Consider the following 20,797-nt stretch of genomic DNA (forward strand, 5'->3'; position numbering starts at 1 on the left):
GTTATATGGGATAGCTTTCTTGGAGGGGGGTATGCTGGGAGAAATTCTGTAGATATAAAAACAAAAGCTATGAAAAAAAAATTTTTTTTAAGTCACAACAGATGAGAACTGACAGAGGGCCATCAATTTCAGTAATGACTAAAGTTAAGCTTCCTCTCCTTAGAGCTTGGGTCCTGGCTGAACTGACAACACAGATTACCGTGGGTCACAAGTAACCAAACACATCGAGAAAAGAAAACGTTCATTTTGATTTTTGTTGTGTGTATGTGTGTGTGTTTCTGATGCGTACACTCTCCTCAAGATTATTAGGGGAGTTTTTGTTTTGTTTTTGCTTTTTGTTTGTTTTTATTCTTTGCCTTAGAACCAAAACTTAACTCATCGTCCCTTAACAGCTGGAGCTCTTCCTGTTGCACTATTTTCAGTTTTAGATACAGAAGCCCCATGATAAAAGCAGATGCTAGCAACTCTGTTACCAGTTAAAATTAAGACAAACTAAGGTGGGTACCTTCTACCTACCCCAACTGCCCATTCATGATATAATAAGAATCAATGAAACATCATTTTCTTATGTTGTTAATAAGATATTGGGTGATAACTCTTAAACTTACGGAGTATTATATATTATGTAATTTTTAGCAAGACAGCATTGCCATTTAATTCCTCCAAGAAAGCAGCTAACATTATAGGCCCCCAAAATATAGCCAGTAACGAGAGAACTATAGAACTGGGCACTCACTTAGGACAAATTGCAATACATGCAAGCCAAATAGAAGTAACTGCTGATTAACTGATATTTCTTTCCATGGGTGAAGGTGGACTGATTTAAAAGAAAAAAGTGTGAGACTATACATTATTTGATGCTATTTTATAATTTGAAGTCAGAAGTTCTTCCTTTTCTCTTTGTCTTTGGCCTGATGGCAACCAATACCACTTCACTTTCACACAGGGCTTGATTTTCAGCCAGAGCAACTCACATGTCAAGCATAATATGTTATTTTGCCACCAAGGTTGCTAATCTCGTGGTTGTTATGGGCATACTAATGGATTAGTCACACAGAAAATTGGCTGGAGGTTGGCCATTCAGTTGTTGTGTGTTTTCCCCCTCCTCTCCCAGCAATAGATTTCATGTCATCTAGAATAAGTAATTGACTAAATTCTCCTATATGCTTCTGTAGTAGAATCTTCACCAAGTTAAGCTTTTTGGAAATTGGCCTCATTCCAATATGTGTATGAAGTTAGTTGGCTTTTGACAAGATTTAAAATATGGCTTACAGTATAAGGGTGTGTATGTGTGTGTGTGTGTGTGTGTGTGTGTGTGTGTGTGTGTGTGTGTAACTCCAGAATAATAGATCTTGGAACAAACATGGCAGATGCTAGGACTGTTGCTAATCTTGAGTTCTTGATTTCCTGATTACTCTTAGATTTAAATGATGATGATTGATTGCCCTTACTTTCAGTGTTATCCTGTTTAATTTTGTTGATAGGCACCTTCATTTGAGTTAGAGTGAGTTGTGAGTGTGTGTGTGTGTGTGTGTATACACTGTGATCTATGATGAAAAATATATATGAATCAGCAGTTCTTTGGCATGTTTTCCCAACAAAACTTACTTGCCAGTGAATATAATTTGCTTGCATAATTTTCAGGCTCTGTCCTGGCCCCTCACTGCTCAATGCATCTCTCTTTCTCTCTCTCTCTCTCCCTTTCTCCCTCTTTCCCCCTCTCCTTCCCTCCCTCCATCCCTCCTTTCCTCTCTGTCCCTCCTCCCATAGGTTTCATTATTATCTCTGTGTTCCCGTTTCATAAATGTATCTATCCAGTCCCAATCTCCTCACGCCTGAATTACCAGTTGCCTATTAGTGTTTTAAACTGGATATCCCAGACACTTATCAAACTTATTATTTCCAAAACAGAATTCATTATGTTTGCCTCCTAATTAATACCCACTGTTTTCTTAATCTTCCTAATGTCTCTCAAAAGTCAAGACTCATTTGTCTTTCCAGCTTCATTGTACTTTTTAGTCCCACCCTCCCCCTCCCCCTCTCCTCTCACACTCCTCCTCCCATTCTGCCATCCAGTGAAATGTGTTCTCCCCTTTCTCCCCCTGGACTGTCCTTCTCCCTTCTCTTGGCCTTTGCACTTGGGTCCCCGTCTCTAGCACGGACTGCCTACTGACTTCTGCTTCATAGGCTCTCTCTACCAACAAAACTAAAACCCTTTCTCGATTGTCCAAGTGTTAATGCCTGCTCTCCCTCACTATGTTATATTTTTTGATCACGTTCTTTTTCTACTTATTCTGCATCTACCTATACGTGTACTTGGTGCCCTCTCCCCCATTAAAAGGTAAGCTACCTGAGAGGAGGGATTGTTTCTTTCTTTTTTTATCCCCCTCGTACATACCAGGCACTTAATAAATGCTTATTTATTGACTCAATGACATATTCTCAAGTGCAGTATTTTTGGAGAACATGCAAAAATTCATCAGAGTAGAACTTCTGTCTCTGTCATAAAAGCATCTTCTTTTCCCACTTGATTCTCAGGGGTTTTTCGTTGTGTCCATCTTGCTTCTCCATGCCCGGTCTGCCTACCCACCATCCAATCAGCTGCCAAGCCTCATCAGTTCTACTTTCTTCAATCTCTGAATTTGCCACCCTATTTCAGGCCTTTATCACCTCTCACTTGAAACATCAACAAGCATTTATTAAGTGCTTACTGTGTATAGGCACTGTGCTAAGTACTTTACAGTTATTACCTCATTTGATCTCCACCACAACCCTGGATGGTTGTTGTTGTCCAGTAATGTCTGACTCTTTGTGACCCCATTAGGGGTTTTCTTGGCAGAGATACCGGAATGGTTTGCCATTTCCTTCTTCAGCTCATTTGACAAATGAGGAAACTGAAGCAAACAAGGTTAAGTACCTTGCCTAAGGTCGCAGAGCTAGTAAGTGTCTGAAGTCAAATTTGAACTCATGAAGAGAAGTCTTTCGGATTCAGTGCTCTATCCACTGTACTACCAGCTTTTAAAATTTATTTAGTACCAAAATATATTGGCAGGGGCCCCTCTTCCACCTTGTTGGAGGGAGGAACTGCAACATCTTTCAACTTTAAGATTTTAGCATCCTCATTTAGAGGAAAAAATTGTATTTGTATTCTAGTTTAGTTTATTTAGTTTTATCTGGTTTATTTTACTTTAAATACACATTTTTCCAAACATGCTTATAATACATTCTATGGATTTTTAGACTAATATCTTCATCTGATAAATGTCAATGTCAGTGGAAAATCACTCTTTCCTTGCTGCCTTCACATTGAACCATAGGAAACAGTCATTTAAAAACTGCTGTTCATTTCTTTTCCTCATCAGTCCTATGTCTTTTGTTGGCAGATGAATGTGTGCTGTTTTAGGTAGCTCCTCTGCGGGTGAAGGGAAAACCCATAAAAACAATTACGTGTGTGTGTTTGGACTAAGAAGGAGGAGAAAAGTCAGGAAAATGCATTTACGGAAACATACTCCTGAATTACTCTCATTATAATAACCCATTTGGTGTCATAGCGTGACAGATTATAAACACTTACATCTAGTCTCAACTCAAGACAGATTTAAATAAAGTACTTCTGGCTATTGTGCAGGTCAGTGTGTTTAAATAACAAACCCCCAAATCATGCTTTTGACATTTAAAAGAGAGAGAAAATATTGTCGTTCTGTAGACCTGGCACAGATAAGCATAGGGCAATTTGGTCAGTACACTGTGATTTGTGAGTGCAGCCTAACACAGTCATTTTCACAGTGTGCAATGAGTAGCTACCTTAGCAATGTGTCAGCATAACAACAACAAAAATTCTTTTAAAATGTTTACCCCAATTACCCCCCTGAGATACTTCCGTGCATTTGCCTCCGCAGCCATTGTAGGTTAAGGTTCCAGAGAATCCGGGCAGCAGTAATTTATTACAGAAACCATATAGGCCTAAAGACCCACTGGAAATGAAAACCTAATGTTCACAACCCAAAGGGTCAAGCTACGACATATACTGTTTTTGAAAGAGCGTGTTTTGTTTTGGGAGAGGTCCTTTTTTGATTGGTTGGTTGGGTTTTTAATTTTGGGGGGACAGGTGTTTGTTTTGCTCTTTTTCCCCTCTCTCCCGCCCCCTCCCACTTTTACCTCAGATTCTTTGATCCCTAATGAGAAAATTAACTGTCATTTATTGGGCTTTCTTGTATTCATTTGCAGGATTTTGTTTGTTGCTATAGTTGGAGATTTTGGTCTACCCCACAGATGAAAATCACATCTGTAAAGTAGCTAATGTATAATAAAGTCAAGTTAGCAGCCTTCTGAAGTTAGAATGAATAGAAGCTTTTCATCTTGAGTCGCATAAATCACCCATTGCAGCAATGATCAGTAAGGCCCTGAAGTGCTCAGTTGTTCACAGATGTCATGTTCCCTTCCATAAAATAATTTGCTCCCAATTTCTGAAACTCAGCAGTTTGTGCTATATTATGGTTGTCGTTTGTTGTCTTCCATTGTGCCCTCTCTTGCTTCTTCACGTTCGCCGATGATTTTTTGGCAAACTCCTTGAAAGCTATATTTATGAGCACACATTTAGTGATAGTAGTCAATCTCCGTTTTCATCTGTGATTGACCCACAGGAATCATTGGGGGTTAGTGACATATACTTTTCTCAGGACCTCCTACATTCCTAAGAATTGTCCAAACCGAAGGGATAAACCTCATTCTTGAAAAAAGGTTGACAAGGATCTAATAAATAATTTTGCTTTCACTCCTCATTACTTGCCTACCACCATGTCCCTTATCCTATTCTTGAAAAGGATATGGAAACACACACACACACACACAGAGCAAGGAGTACCCAGTTTCTTTGCCATTATATACTGTTGTCTCCCATTTCTAGGGGATGACCCAGCTGAAGGTCACTGAGGGGAGCAAGGCCTTCATATGACTGTAGCCTTCAGCTAATGCTAGCTGCAGTCCATAACTGGTACACATCACAGACTACCAAAAATTTTTTCTTTTATTAATTTTGTATCTAGTTTAATAGCTCTAAAAATTCTTCTTTTATCCTGGCATTTCTTTACTTAAAAAAGATCAAATTATGTTAAATGACTATAATGGGAAAACTGGACTTAATAAGCATAATGGATTTTTAATATCATTTAGTAGGAGAATAAGTGTCAGCAGTTAACAAAAAAAAAAAAATTAGGACTGACCATGCACTGGATAATGTGGTGGCATAAATTTATTCTCTTGTCTCAGGGTGATTAAGACTCTTTTTTCCTCTCTTCTCTTCCACCTTCCCCTCCTTTTATTAAGTTGTAAATCCTAATGAAATGCTTCAATAACAAAGTAAAAAAGCAAAAGAATGAGAGGATATCCAGAGGAGTCTGGCTTGTAGTGTACTGTGGTATTTGAAACGGAAAAGAGGCGTTAAGAGTTGAGCCTTGTGAGAAGGCTATTCGACTTCGGGAGATGATCAAATGAAGTATAAGCCAAAGTTCAGTCATGCAATGAGATTTATTAAATATGGAATAAACTGGAAGAGGGATTAATTCCTTTTAGCAGTGAACAGATCTATATATGAAATGCCCACCTAGACAACATACATAGTAACACCAGATCCTGCCTGTTTTATTTAACATGCTAAATGATCTTGTAGGCAGCTTCCTTTCTTTGTAATGCTGGTGATTGAAGGACCTTATTAGTAGATATACTCTAGCTTCCATCTTTAGATGACTTCAACATAGGAAAATTCACACACTCCACTGGGGTAGACAAGTGGTGACCTTCCCAATTAAAATGGTGGCCCCCACCTAGCCCATGCCCTGGAAATAGGAGCAGCAGAGTATAGTGACATGGAAATTGTCCTGGAAAATGCTAGGAGAGCAACCTTCCTAAGGGCAGAAATTTTATCCTAATAACTTACCATCCAGATTGCCTTAAACACTGTATTTTAGATAGATAAATAGATACTTACAGATATTTTTTAATATATAGATATAGATATTATAGATATATGTTCTATGTGTATTTATAGATGTCATATGTATGCAAACATGCATATAACATCTATAAATATATAATTGACTCTTAGCTAGATAAATAATTTATATTACATGTTTATGTTATATAATTTTACATATGTTTATATAATTTGCTCCTCACAGTAACCATTTGAGATAGGTTATATACCCATTTTACAGATAAAGAAACTAAGGTATAGAAAGATTAAGGGAATTACTTTCAAGGGGGTTCTGTTTTTAGCGATGGGAACCGGGATATAAACACAGGTGTATTAACTCCCAGTTTCTTGTTCTTTAGTATTTGTTGTTTAGTATTTACCAACACTCACTAAAATCAGCAAGCATTTTAATAAATAAGGAAACTGAGGCCTGGAGGAGTTAAAATGACTTATCCTCCATTTTAAAGTGAGGGATCTACCTTAGAGGTCTCCTTTTCCACTGCAGTACCTGTCCTCACCCTGTTCCCACCCCCGTCCCCCCTCTGGAGCTGCTGATGTTACAGCCTTCATCAGAATCCAGCCCCTTCCTTGGAAAGCTCAGTGCTTGGGGCTACTATTAACAACATAATTCAATTACTTTATGGATTCAAAAGAATTTTACAGGCTAGCCAGGGAACATAACCCTTATTTATGGCATTATCTTTGTAAGGGAAATGTGTCCCAAGTTCCGACAACTAATTTACAAATGAACTTTTGGAACACACCCCATTCCTAAATTGAGGACTGCATGTACACTATTCATTTCCCTAAGAAAAACAGGAGGTAAATCCTCAAGCATACCATTTGTCTTATTTTATGACAGCTGCTTAAAGGTATCAACCTTCTTTGAATAAAAACATCAAAGAAGCAGACCAAATATTTTTGAGTTAACTCCAAAAACCGGCACGATGATGCTCTGACCTTAAGCGTATAGAAGTGTTTAGCAGCTGCTGTGAAACATATTTATAAGTGTTTAGTGACCTGGAGGTTAATCAGAATGAGTGTGGTGATCTCAGCTCAGTTCCTAATGGACTATACTTTGTATTATTCCACTGATTCAGCACAGTTTGTCACAGTCAGGCAGTCTTTAATCAAAGAAGCTTATCAATGGAATAGAGAGGGAAAGAAGACTGACTCATTTCTTCCCAAACCCCTCCCTGGCCACCCTCTCAGCCCCCTAACATCATTCTTTGGTCATCACTAAGCAGTAGTTGGTGAAAGACTGATTTTTACAATACTTTGAAAAAGAAAATAAATTTGAAAGGTTTGCAAAAATCGTAAATTTAAAAACACATAGCAAAACCCTCAATTTTCCAAAATTTCACTCATTGTCATTGGATTTTTTTTTTTTTTTTTATGCAACAAATGGTCTACATCACTTTAACTTTTATTGCAATCTAGAAACGTTAATGCTTCAGCTGAAATTAAATGCAGGCATTAAAGTTGCAGACACTGGCTTTTAAAACTTAGTTTATCCTGATGGCTATCGATAGCATTTTTTAAATTGTTTGCTTACATAGAAAGAGACACCGATTGCCATCCTCATCTTTCATTTTTGTGCTTTAATTTCTGAAGATTTGTCACATCAACTCTATTCATGAGATAAAACAGCCCTATCCAAAATTTGAAAAGTTTTTTTTTTTTTAAAGATACAATATTTACATAAGAAAGCTTGACTCTTATGCTAGAAGCTTTTAAAGTTGTTGCCACATGGCCATGGTCTTTCTTTTGGCTTTGTAATTTTTCCTGAGGGAGTTGTACCACTGTGCAATTTAAATTCCTTCCCCCCCCCCCCATCTCATTATAAGCAGTCAGAGAAATGACACTATGATGGTGTCTCCTTCATATCAAAGAATACCCTTTGCTTTTTTCACAGGGAAGAGAAGCTTGTCTTCAACAGAGCAAAGAACAAAATAACTTTTTTAGGGGGTCTAGGTGATGGGAGAAACTTTAGACAATATTGGACTGCTCTTTAGGAGAAATTTATAGAGTGACCAAAAAAAAAGTAGAAGAAACCATTTCCTAAACTATACCACTCATAATTCTGCTCAAAAAATGCTGAAAATCAAGTTCTTTTACTATATCATTTTTTAAGTGTTAAATCATCAGAATTACATTTTTTAAAAGAAAAAAGTGATTTTGTAAATAAATGTCCTTGTGTGTTACATCTGAAAATCTGGAAACATTATGGCAAGTAAGCACATGGCAAGGTCAAATAAATTAATTTCTCAAAATAACTCCTTTTTTTCTTTCTGAGGCGGGGCAGGGCTTTCAAGAGGCTACTCAGTATTTGTAATCAGGAATCAGATGGGTTTGTCTTGGTTTGTAATAGAACTTTGTTTTGCTTCCGACATTTTTCTTGAGATTTTGCATCTCCCCTTCCCTTATTTGTCTCCTGTCCATTCTTTCTAGTTCTGAACATCCTGAAACACTTAATGACTGACACTTAAAAATTTAATAAGTATTATCCTGAAAAACCTTGTAAAGTAGATATTAATGCAAGTAATGTTATCTTCATTTTATAAATAAGGAAACAAATATGTAGAGATTAAGTGATCTACCCAGAGGTACGTAGCTAGTACATTTTGAAACCTGGATTTGAATTCAGGATTTCTGACTCTGAGAACCATATTCTTTCTTAAAACTTGTCTCTTTATATCACCTGTGTGAAGAAATCTCATTTAAAATTATTAATACTTTATAAAACTTAATAATTACCCGTAGATTTCCTCTCACCAACCCCTTCTTCACCATCGCTACTGCAAAAAAGTAGAGGTAAAAATGACTGCTCTTGCTTCTGCAGCAGGTGAATTATCATGGATAATCACAATGTTAAGCTTCTCTTGTGTTTGATAAGGCAGGTGTTGTCAACATGCCTGTGTCTGTGCTTTCTCTTTCATAGGCAAGGCAGTTTTCCTGGCATGAATCAAAGTGGACTTATGGGCTCCAGCTCTCCTTACAGCCAGCCCATGAACAACAGTTCCAGCCTGATGAACCCACAAGCCCCTCCTTACAGCATGACCCCCAACATGGTGAATAGTTCAACAGGTAATAATGTGAAACAGTACGTATGATTATTGAAAGCAGTACACCTCTTCAGGAAACTCCTGATCTTTTAAAAAAAAATCTTTCTAGGTTTCACCAACACGTATAAAAAAGACATTGAATATTTTGATGACTTGAAGAAAATCCTGCATTTCTGCTTTCTGGAAATCTGAACAATGAACATATATCTGGGTAGCAAACAGAACCTCTTTACGTCCTTAAAACTAGGGGGTCCAATATTTAACTAATGTTTCATAAATTACTTGTTCATTTTGTTTTTATTGGTAAAGCATATTCATGTCTTTTAGCTAGGACAGTACATCAGGAACTAAGTGGATAATTTCTTTCTAAGTTCTCTTTTTATTTGTCAAAATTAAAGTTGTTGCAGAAACTTATGGTGGACTCCATAATAAGACCCTTGCTTATGCTGTATGTCATGTAGGAGAAATACATTTAAAAATTCAGTTTCTAAAGAATTATTGTGAAAGGTCAAAAAGGGGGGAAATTTTTTTAAACTTGAAAAAGCACCTTTTAAACAAAAAGGCGGAGTCTTCAATACTATTTCTATTCTACTATTGAAAAAATTATATGTAATATTTTTTAAATTATATATTTTTTTATTCTCAATTCAACCCATTTGAATTTCTAACTGCTGAAATCTAACAAGGTCACATCCCATTAATAGAAGAAGACAAATTCTTTCAGTCAGGTGAAATGCAGAGTTTCTGAGCTGTTTAGCAAAAACTCTACAAAATCTTAATACATGTGAAGTTCTAAAACCACTCCTTCAGCCACCCCATGCTTACTATCTATGGATGAAGAACGTTTCTATTCTAGACATGAAAGTTCACTACATTTCAACTATGAATTATATTTTGTACTTTGAAAGATCACATTGGTAGATGGAATTATTCTCCTTTTAGGTGACAGATTGTAACTTAACCTGCTGTTGTTAACTTCACTGTGCTTTGTAATAGGTCAAAGAAAAACACGGTGGAATTAAAGGTTGAGGTCTCTTGGAATTCACATTCTTTCACATCTTTGCCTTCCGGGCCTTTACCGTTAGCCTCACAATAAGGGAGAGATGGACAATGAATTCCCAACATGATGTATCTCATTTAAAGTTTTGAGCTCTAGTTTTCAAGGGTCTAGTTTAAATGTAGTATTGCTGAGTGATTTCTTCTTTAAACGTTTGCTCTTAGTAGGAATGAAAGAATGGAACCAATTGGTCAAAACAAAAGTGTTAGGTTTTAGGAGTTTGTTTTTTTAAATAAATAAATAGACCCTTCTTAATGTTGAACAAGAAGCCATTAGTTTGTCACAGAAACATACTTTCACATTTGAGATGGAAAGTGAAAAGCTATTGAGCAGTGGCCCTTTAGGAAAAGGTTTACTTTTCCCTCTACTAGTGCTGTCCCAGGTAATGTTGTAGTTGGGTTTTGTTGTTATATGTTTTGTCTGGCTTGCTGAAATAAAATTACTTCTGAGCATTGAAACTGCACTATAAATTCTGATGCGCTATTAACAGTAGTCATTTTCCCCCTTTTTTCTTTGGCCCCCAGAGCCGCAAAAATAACCCACAACAAACAGATGGCACAGTGCCCTGCCTAAGAAGATTTATGTATTCCTGAGGAATAACCAGTTTAAAGGAAGATTCACAGAGAGGGGTGTTTTTTTTTTTCTCCTGTTCAGATAATTCAGCCATTCGTTATTTCATACAGAGGAAATCTGTTCAATGCAAGGCCATTTATCCTCCCAGTCTTTTGTATGGGATAGTCATACACTTTTTATTGCATTGTGCATCTTGAAATATTGGATTTTTAATAATTTAAACATTTATCAAATTTTTTTTGCCTGCCCATTGGTGCAATTTTGTTTCAGCTTTATTAATTAAAAGGCTACCTGATGGAAAGCAGAGTAATTATAAGATGTACCAGGAGTATTATGTGTTTAACATTTCCTTTGTATCTGTATACATTCTTGGATGTGGATTGTGTTGAAATTTCTGAGAGAGAACAGAAAGGACAAAAAGAAACTTGGAACATAACGTTGCAAATGTTAGTTTTGATTAAGAAATGAACATAAATTCTGTTAATGGGGGACAGAGATTAATTCTTCCAGTCCCAGAATGGCAGAGATCAGTACATCAGTCTTTTTGCCAAAGGCACAAGGGGATGGGCTGTTAGTGATAGCAGAAAAGCAGTTTCTGTTTCAAAGGGCACATTTAAAGAAAGGAAGGCATACCCAAAATTCCAGAAATAGGATTTTCCTGGATAGTGGCTTAGGGGACTGACACTCCAGCCATCTCTTTGCTCAGTTAAAACTAATGCACTTCAGATAGTGTACAGGGCAAAAAAAAAAAAAAAAAGCCTCTTGTGTAGTGACAAATTGTTACAGGCTTCAGTGAGCAAGTAATTATTTAAATAGAGTCAGTGTGAGTACAAATGTGACAACTATTTCTTCACTTATAATGCCAGGGGGAGAAGTATGGTAAGCAGTAGGGAATTTTTCCCCCTATAAAGGAGGCATTTTTACCATTTGAGGGGAAAAACATAATTGTTAATAGTCAAGACAAAATTGCAAGTCCTTTGAACCTTGTTATATACAACCTTGTATAACACTTACATTGATCAGTTTCTGTTTATTTGTATTTAGTTTTATAGTGTTCATTAATTGGAGTCTTGTCTGAATATAAGCTATCATCTTAAATTAAGTTCTATCTGAATTCCACAAATGTAGTTCCCATCTGTGGTTCAGCACTTGGCGCTCAAAAGTCACCTCATATGTACCAAGTAGAGCATGCTTTCATCATGGTAACTTACAGATAGTAAATAAACCATACTATAGACATGTGCCTCTGTAGCTGAGCCATCTTCTGGTATGGAACCACTTACTCATGCCTTTCAATGCACTGCATCTCAACACTTACCAAAGCTCTTTTCAGATCTAAACATGACGTAAAATGTTGAATGACTTAAGTCACCCTCTGTTAGAAAAACTCAAGCTCATTCTATCATCATGTCTCTGGTGTCTCATGGAGGAGGCAATCATGACCACTAGCTTTGCACACCCAGAGACGCTTCTCCTTTTCTGGTGCTTATCATGTGCTTTGAAATAAGAAACAAGTCTGTCAGTAGGATATGAATCTCTGAGAGGATACATAATGATTTTCATCTTAAGGCCGCCAAGTATCTCTTGTAAAGGAGGTCGCCAGATTATTTCCAAGTAGTTTGATATCTCACCCCCCTCAAAAAAAAAAATTGAAAGAAAAGGTACTTGATGACAAATGAACTTCAGTACGAAGGTAAACCACTTGATTAAACATGGGGATGAAACCTCTTACCCCAAAGGGAACATAAATGTGCTGATACATGGAGTGTGTTAGTGTAGAAAAGAAGACAGGTTTTTTCCATTGCCTGCTGATCCAGTGAGGGAGAAATTTTTCTCCAGGGCTATCCTGGCTTCTTTGTAAGCAATACGTTAGCTTTAGACTATGCGACTTTATATTTACCACATAAAAATAGATGAGAGGCACATACGCACAAAGACAGGCCCTTTCTGTGTTTTCAGAAGGAAGGAATAAAATATTTTTGCAGAATATAGTATGTTGTATTATTGTCCATGAAAAGAAAAGAATGTTCTGTGCATTTCCAGGCCTGTTGCACCATCTTAAGGGAATGCTGTTGTAGCCTTGAGGGGGAGTCATGGGAGTTGGGAAGGAATGAGTGTTTAGCTTCAGTTTTACTCATGTCTTATATTCTTTATGGTCTTTTTGAATACATTAAATCCAGTGTGGAACAACTACTTTAGGACCTTGACCCACACTTTCTTTATGAAATCATTCTAGCTCTTAAATTTCAGTGGTAAAGCCAGAGGCTGGTACTTGAAACCCGGTCACTGAATGCATATGGCACTTTTTTGCAGTTAGAAAATTTTTACTGTCCTTTTTTATGCGTGCATTTTACATACTAGATTACTTGTGTCGATAGCATAAGGGGGATGGTGCCTTGATTTAACACACCTTTATAATGGTGGTGGTCTTTCTCTTCTGGGAAAGGGGAAAAACAGTTCCCCTGGAGTACCATTACCCTGGGAACCTTAAGGATGTTTGCAGTGATTCACTGAGAATTCTGGTAAGAAGTCACGAATAAGCATTTCAGTAGAAAGCACTTATACAGTCCACAGTAAGGAAAGATCATGCTATCCATTTCACAAAAATACAATTTACATTTCAAGGCAGGTGTACTAATTATGGCACAATACTCAAAATTAAACTGTATTCTAGTTCATCCTTCTCAAAATAAGAAATTGGAGCAACTGGAATATTCCTCTATTTTGATACCTGTTAACTTACTGTCATAAGCATAGTAAAAGGCAAAAAAAAAAAAACCTGGGAAAACTCAGACTAAAGTAGATGTTTTAATTAATCTATGCTAATTTAAGTTGTTATTATGTCAATAAAATTTAATACATAGACCATTTATGGCAAGTAGTACCATGTTTCAAATTTTATAATTGGTTGATGTTGAAAGAATTAAACTATAACCTGAGAAAAAATGGACTTGTAGAAGGAAATGCCTCCATGATCTTACCACCCTGTAAAAGTCTGGAATTAAATTTACTGCCCTTTCTATGATTTCCATTCAGTGAATAAGTAGCAAGGCTGTCTTTTACAGTATACACTTGGACACATAGAAGCCTCGCCTCCTGCATAGTCACCCTGCCTTCTTCTTCCCACAAGAAAGGGTGTTTCTTTAATGTACAGACTTAACTAATTCATATCCCAATAGACCCCCCAGAGATAGTTTCCAAAGGATAAAAATGCACCAAAGTGATCCACTGCTCAGAACAGCCAGGCTTCTTGGTGTAATATCACTCAGCTGCTTTTTTGAGGTTTCACACACATTCACAAAAATAACAGCATTTTTAGCTGATCCCAATAGATTTTTCTCTGCAGCTGCATCACTTGAAAAAGCTTTTTGTTCCAGTTCTTAAAGTCTAAGTATTGAAAGTAATTTGGAGAGGGGAAAAAAAAGAAAAATATCTCAATTATGATTTGTGTGTGTTGTGATGACTTTAAGGACTGACTGGCCTGCAAATGGGCTTTGAAAAAGCAGCCCGCATAGCCATGGAAAATATAGGCCGCTCAGAGCTGAATATTGAACATGCCGTTGTAAACTCTCATGGCACGTGGCTGGGTAGGTTTTTTGGCAGACCTATGATCTCAACCTGCAGTGATGCTAAAGATATTAGCAAATTAGCACCAGAAAGCTTGCCAGCTTATTCACCAGAGTCCTGCTCACTCTCTCACTGCTGTAATTAAAACTAATTATTTTCTAAAACATAGTAATACATGAATATGTGCAATAATCATTTTGTAGTGGGCAATCTGTGAAGTAGTTTAAGGTTTGGTTTTTTTTTTGTTTTTGTTTTTGTTTTTATTTTGTTTTTTCATTTTCTTTTCCTTTTTCGGCACATTGTACTGCGTGTGTGCTGCCTGATTAGGGCCAACCTTGCCTTTTGCATAGAATATGAAATGTGTCCTGTGCGTTCACGCTCAGGTTCATTTCTTCTTTGTAAGTCGGGATTTTTTTCCCCCTGATTTCAGCCATAAATTTCGTCCCTACATCTCCTTTCCTCTTGTTATTCTCCTTTCTTCCTCATTCTTATTATCCCTTTCACACATCTGGTTTGGTGGTCTCCTCTGTAGTACCAGTAGCAACCCAGTTTGGCACAGCTGATTTTCCTAGTGAGGTGCTACAAGAATTCAGCTGTTATTCCCGAGACACTTGTACTGCTTCACTATTTGGTCCCACTTTTTCCTTTATAAAGAATATAACAAAATAAACCCACATTTTACCCTAAAAATAGCAGTTTGTATTTGCATCTTCTGTCAATAGTAGGCAGTTCTGAGGGGAATGAGTTCCATCCATGAGGTGGTAAAAGTCCGGATGGATATTAGTGAGTTCTGTGACCCTGTTGTTGGTAGAGGTTGCCTGTAACATGTATTCTGTATATTGAGCCTTATCTTAGTGTGAGTATGAATCTATGTCATTGGTCTCTTGGGAAGTGGTAAGCCAAGGTACCAAATCAGGCTGTGAGCCATTTCGCAAAAAATCAGGTTTTTTTTTCCCTTTAAAAAAAAAAATCACTTGTGTTTGTTCCTTAATTGTAACCGAGATTATGCAATGCAACAATATAGAAGTTGAAATATTATGGAATGTGATACTACAGTAGTTAATTTTATTAAATTATATATTTTTTTCAAACAGCAGATAACCACTTTTACTCCATCCCATTTAAACCCCCCTCTCCCCTCCGATTAAGAACAAATGAAAAACAAAACCCATTACAAACATGTATGGTCAAGCAGAACAGATTTCCACATTGGTCATGTCCCAAAAGATAGGTCTCAGACTTCACTCTGAGTCTGTCACTTCTCTGTCAGGAGGTGGATGCATATTTCATCATTAGTCCCCTCAAATTATTTTGCTGATCAGAGTTCATTAGTCTTCTAGTCTTTCAAAGTTGTTGTCCTTATATGGTAGTTCCATTCTCCAAGTATATAATATTCATATTCTCTCCACAATTTTACTAGTTAAAAGATTTGAGAAAATCTTAGTTTAGTATTTGTTTTGTGACCAGCTATGGCCTACTCCTTCTGTTGTTATGGCTATGAAAGAAAAATATGGATGGATGGATGGATGGATGGATGGATGGATGGATGGATGGATGGATGGATGGATAGATATTGATATGATAGGTAGATTACAACAGACAGAATGATATGATGATAGATATAATTTGGTCTTTAGCATGCAAAGACAATACTTTATTCTTGTCTGGTAAAGGATTGCAAGAATGTGTTACTATTTTCATTTCAAGGATACATGTTTTCCAAGGTTACATATTTTTTACTTCTTCAGGGGAAAATCGCGTGCCCCAGACTTCACTTCACAGCATGCATTAGCAGGCAGCACTGGCAAACCATATGTATAATTCTAAACTTTTTCTCCTGTTTTCGATTAGCATCTATGGGTCTTGCAGATATGATGTCACCTGGTGAGTCCAAATTGCCTGTGCCTCTCAAAACAGATGGTAAAGAAGAAGGCACTCCTCAGGCTGAGAGCAAGTCAAAGGTATTTCCTTCCTCTTGTGCACGTGGTGTTGGTTTGGCCGAGCAGGAGGCTGCCATGTTGTCCTTTCTTCTCTGGATCTGGCCTCTCCCTTTTTGTTTCCTTTTCATTTCGTTCTCTCCCGCATGTCTTTTCCATTTGTGTGCAACTTATTTGTTTTCTACTTTTTTTTTTCATGGTGTGGATCTGAAAGTTACTAGTTCTTATGGCATTTAACTCATGGGGGAGGAGGGAATAGGGAGTAAACCAGAGAAAGAAATGCTTGGGGGTTTGGGGGTGGGGGTAAAGGGTTCTTGCCTGGTTTCAAACTTGCAGCCATTTTTCTCTGCCTTTAGTTTATAGCTTCCTGTTTTGGCCGTCTCAGCAGCAACAACATACTTAATATTTTGCTTTCCCACCTTATTTGATAAATAAGGTGAACAGCTTTTTTTTTTCTTTCTTTCATAAGGGGAAACCCATGCTTAGCATTCCATGTTAGCTTGAAGTAAGCATGGTGGCTTAGTGGACCTTGTCCAAGCATCCAGCAAACTTACCAAGTTATACTAATTAAGAATGTTGTTTTACTACCTTTATATATTTATGTGTATGTGTCTGTGTCTGTATATGTCTTTATATATACATATTATATATAAAAATTGGTCAGTCTGTTTTACTGGATGTACTTTTTTGTTATTTTAAATAAAGTTTGCCCTGCCTTTGTCATATTTTTTTTTTTATTCCTCTACCACAGGATAGCTACAGCTCTCAGGGTATTTCTCAGCCCCCAACCCCAGGCAACCTGCCAGTCCCTTCCCCAATGTCCCCAAGCTCTGCTAGCATCTCCTCATTTCATGGAGATGAAAGTGATAGCATTAGCAGCCCAGGCTGGCCAAAGACTCCATCAAGCCCTGTAAGTGGCTCTGGTTTTTGTTTTGGTTTTTTGGGGATTTTTGGTAATTAATTCTATTTTAATGCTTGCTTGTTTGTTTGTTTAATTTTTAAAAAATTATAGTATTTATCCATGAAAGGATTATATTTACTTATAATATATTGTTAATAAACGAAAAAGTTTGTGTGCGTCATAGAAGTTTGAATTCTGATAGTTAAGTTGCTGTTGTAAGAGGCAAGCATTCTTCTCATGATTCACCTCTGAACAAAGCATGCTGAATGTGTTTATCAGGAGAATCAATTTTTGTTACTGGGTCCAAACTCCTTCACACAAGTGACTTCATTAAATGTTCGGTTCATTGTGCACTTAGAGAAGGTTTTTAAAATGAGGTGTTTCTTCCGTTATAGGAGAACTAATAGCAGCCATGGTGTAAATCACAAGCTTGGCATCTGAACTAAGTCTTTTATGGGCAGTTCAGCCTCTGAAACATCTTATTTCCAAATTGCCCTATCTTAAAATGCAGATATTACAATCTTGGGGCACAGTTTAGCATAATATCAGTTGTGCATTGTTTCAATCCGTTTGTCTGAAATGAACAAAAAAGGCTGGGGAAAAGTTAATGTGTGTGTATTTTTAGAATGCTACTTTTTAGATGAATAATGTTTACGTACATTACAGTCGGGTTAGGTAGAAAAATTTGTGTCCTGCACAGCAATGCAAATACCCTTGAAATTAAGCAGTGGTTGCCAGATGAAATACAAAGAACATAAATGTTAATGTAAGTTCAAGGGAATTTTTTTTTTAGTTTAAATATTCATTTGGCCATAGGTCTAGGACACTTTTTTCTCAATAGAAAAAATTAATTTTGTGCCCTTTCTGAAAGAATAATAGTTCTGTTATAACATTTTATTTTATATTCATATGAAGAATAAAAAGCACTTAAAACTTTAACATGCAATTACCTTATGAAGAAGTCTTAATTAACACCCTAATTTTTGTATGAAGAGCATAGCTCACGAAGAACAACTTCGAGATGATGAAGAATCTAACTGTAGATTCTGGCAGAATGGAAGCTGCTATTAATTATCTCATTAACTGATTTACACAGAGTGGAAGGTTAAAGGAATTGATTGTTCCAGAAATTGTTTATAGCATTCACATGGAGCTTCAACATAACCAGCATTTTCCTTTTTAGAGGAAGGAGATGGCCACACTCTTGGTCACCTTGTCCACAGAGACATGCTTTGTCTCCCAAACAATGGAGAAAAAATGGTCTTTAAACCTTCTAGGGAAAACTGATAGGAAGGGAAAAGAGTGCACCTCCTTAATTTTGATGTCTTTGTGTTATTTGCTTTGAGTCTCAGAAGGCAGCCAACATTGTGTTTTGTTTTTACATCTTCTCCCCTGTCCTTTTTTTTTTTTTTAAATATTTTAGAATCAGTAAAACTGTAAGCTTTCAAATGGAGTTTATACTCTATTTTTAAGAAATTGACCCAAGGTATGAAATCAAGAAGTTCATAATGATAGCCTTATAGACCTAATAGCTAATAGAATATACATAGATAGTTAGATCTATGTATTCCCAGCTCTCCCTTCATAGTAAGCTTAATGTACTATTACTTAATAGTTATGGTATCCCAATACAAGAACACTGGGTTGAAAATGAATTAAGACCCACAATTTTATCCTGCAGTCTAAGAATACTATGTCTTGTATTTATAGTGTGCTTTCTTTTTACTTTTTCAAAGCACATTACCTTGTGTTATTCACACCCATGCCACAAATTGTTACTATTTATAAAGGTTTATTTTATTTATAAGAGAATTCTTTGCCCTAGTGGTAGATAAAAAGACCTGAGAAGTAGTGTTCAGTAATGAAACCGGGTGAGAGAGTTTTCTGCACTCACAAAATGCCACTCTTTTGAATGAGATGTTTATTTAAGACGAGTACCAAAGTAGAGTAGATTATAAATGAAGTTCATAGAATTATCTCTATTATCAAATAATTGCAAATGTATGCAATTCATTAGTTCTACAACTGCAGACATTGTCCAGCATCTCATGTTTCCAACACCCCTTAATCTAAATAGAGAACTGAAACTCTAACAAGGGTCAGGATATTTAATGCAATGTTATATAATTAATGCATATTCTAAAAATGAAAAATTTACATTCATACACACAAATACATATATACACACCCAAAAAATTGATCACATGTCTGGTAGAGAATGCAAAAATGTTAGTTTACCTTTAGGAAGTGTTTAAAGTGTTGCAGACTTCATTTATGTTTATATTCCCTCTCCACTACCAAAAAAAAAAGATTGTAATAATATCTTACTGTAGTTTTACAATATCTTCTGGCTTTGCTTCTCCATATCAGACCAGGTCCTGAAAATGTAATAGTTTTCTTTGTTTGCTTTTTTTAATCAGGCCCCTGCCAACAGACATTAACTATTTCAAGGCATTTGGGTACAATTTAGGACACTGAAAAAGTAATTTGGTTAAATGCTACCTTAATGGCCTAAAAAGTTAACAGTCGCCCTGGAAAGAATCTAGTTTGCTTTACCTGCCTAACGAGGTATAATATATTTTATTTATGCCATGACTAAAATCCTAGCACCATGTTGAACCTGATAAATTTTGGCTTGGATTTGCTCTTTGCTTCCCCAAACTAATGCTTTTTTGGTGTGCTAAATTCTTAATGAGTATAATCACTAGTCAGTTAAATAAGCAGACTTAGAGGTGTCAACAGACACATTATAGTTATTTAGAGAACGTTATCTATTTGCAGGCTTCAGCCATTTCTTTTCTCTGATCATCATAACTCTTTCATATACACTCTGATAAATTAAGACCAAATATTTTTAATTCTATTTTTACCTGCATTTCAGTAATGTACATAACTTCACATTGATTTCCAGACCAAATTAAATTCACTTTTTAAAGTACAAAGACATTTTTATAATGATGCTATGAAAATATTTTTGCAAGAATTAAAATCTTTTTAAAAAACAAAAGCAACAGCATTTTTCTAATGAAAATCACCATCTTTGTGGCATTTTTCTAATCACATACGTAAGAAAAACATTTGATTTGCGCAGAGTTTATATGGCAGGTTGATGTAGGGGGTAAGGAGAGCCAAGATTAAAACTAAAAATTCATAATTGCTTGTCTGTGTTAGATTACTTGACCCCATCCCTTTAATGTCAGGATCATACTTTTTCCATGGAATGAGATGCTAATCATTGCCTGAAAAAAAAAAAACAGGCCACTCCCTAGTTGGACATTAGAGGAGCCTCGTCCTAAACTAGCAGTATACTATTGGAGCACATGAGCGGTTTATTGGTAAAGCTGTTTGGGGGGCCCATAGCTAAAAGCCAGCCTTTTCATTTCATCACTTTTATAATCCTTTATCAAGATTATGAATGAACAAACCCTCATTTGGAATGATCTAGAACAGAAGTCTATTGCCTTCAACATTCTCAGGGCAGCCAGAAGCAGATTGAAATATAATTGGGAAAGATTACCAAAATAAATAAAATACGATAGAACATAGATAATGTTAATATGTGGTTTTCTAAGTCAGTATGCTGCCTGCAGGTGTCCCTCTGTATAAGATCTAGTGGCCCCAATTTCTTTTCTGTGGTGATACTGGATTAGTATCTGGAATTTACTTTATTTTACCTTTTTAAATATGCCTTTGGGTAAGCAGTATGCTTACCATATGAATTTTTAG

The 20,797-nt window shown here is 36.4% G+C and overlaps 1 protein-coding gene across 1 annotated transcript in view; it reads left to right on the forward strand.

Annotated features, from left to right (window-relative positions):
- Positions 1–20,797, forward strand: part of LOC114031462 (AT-rich interactive domain-containing protein 1B-like) — a 550,161-nt gene that overhangs the window by 498,580 nt on the left and 30,784 nt on the right. Inside the window, 3 exon segments of the mRNA XM_027846531.1 lie at positions 8,913–9,058; positions 16,085–16,194; positions 16,922–17,080. Coding sequence (XP_027702332.1) covers positions 8,913–9,058; positions 16,085–16,194; positions 16,922–17,080 — 415 coding nt within the window.

The sequence above is a fragment of the Vombatus ursinus genome, unplaced genomic scaffold, assembly GCF_900497805.2.
Source record: "Vombatus ursinus unplaced genomic scaffold, bare-nosed wombat genome assembly UNPS02015175.1, whole genome shotgun sequence".
NCBI lineage: Eukaryota > Metazoa > Chordata > Mammalia > Diprotodontia > Vombatidae > Vombatus > Vombatus ursinus.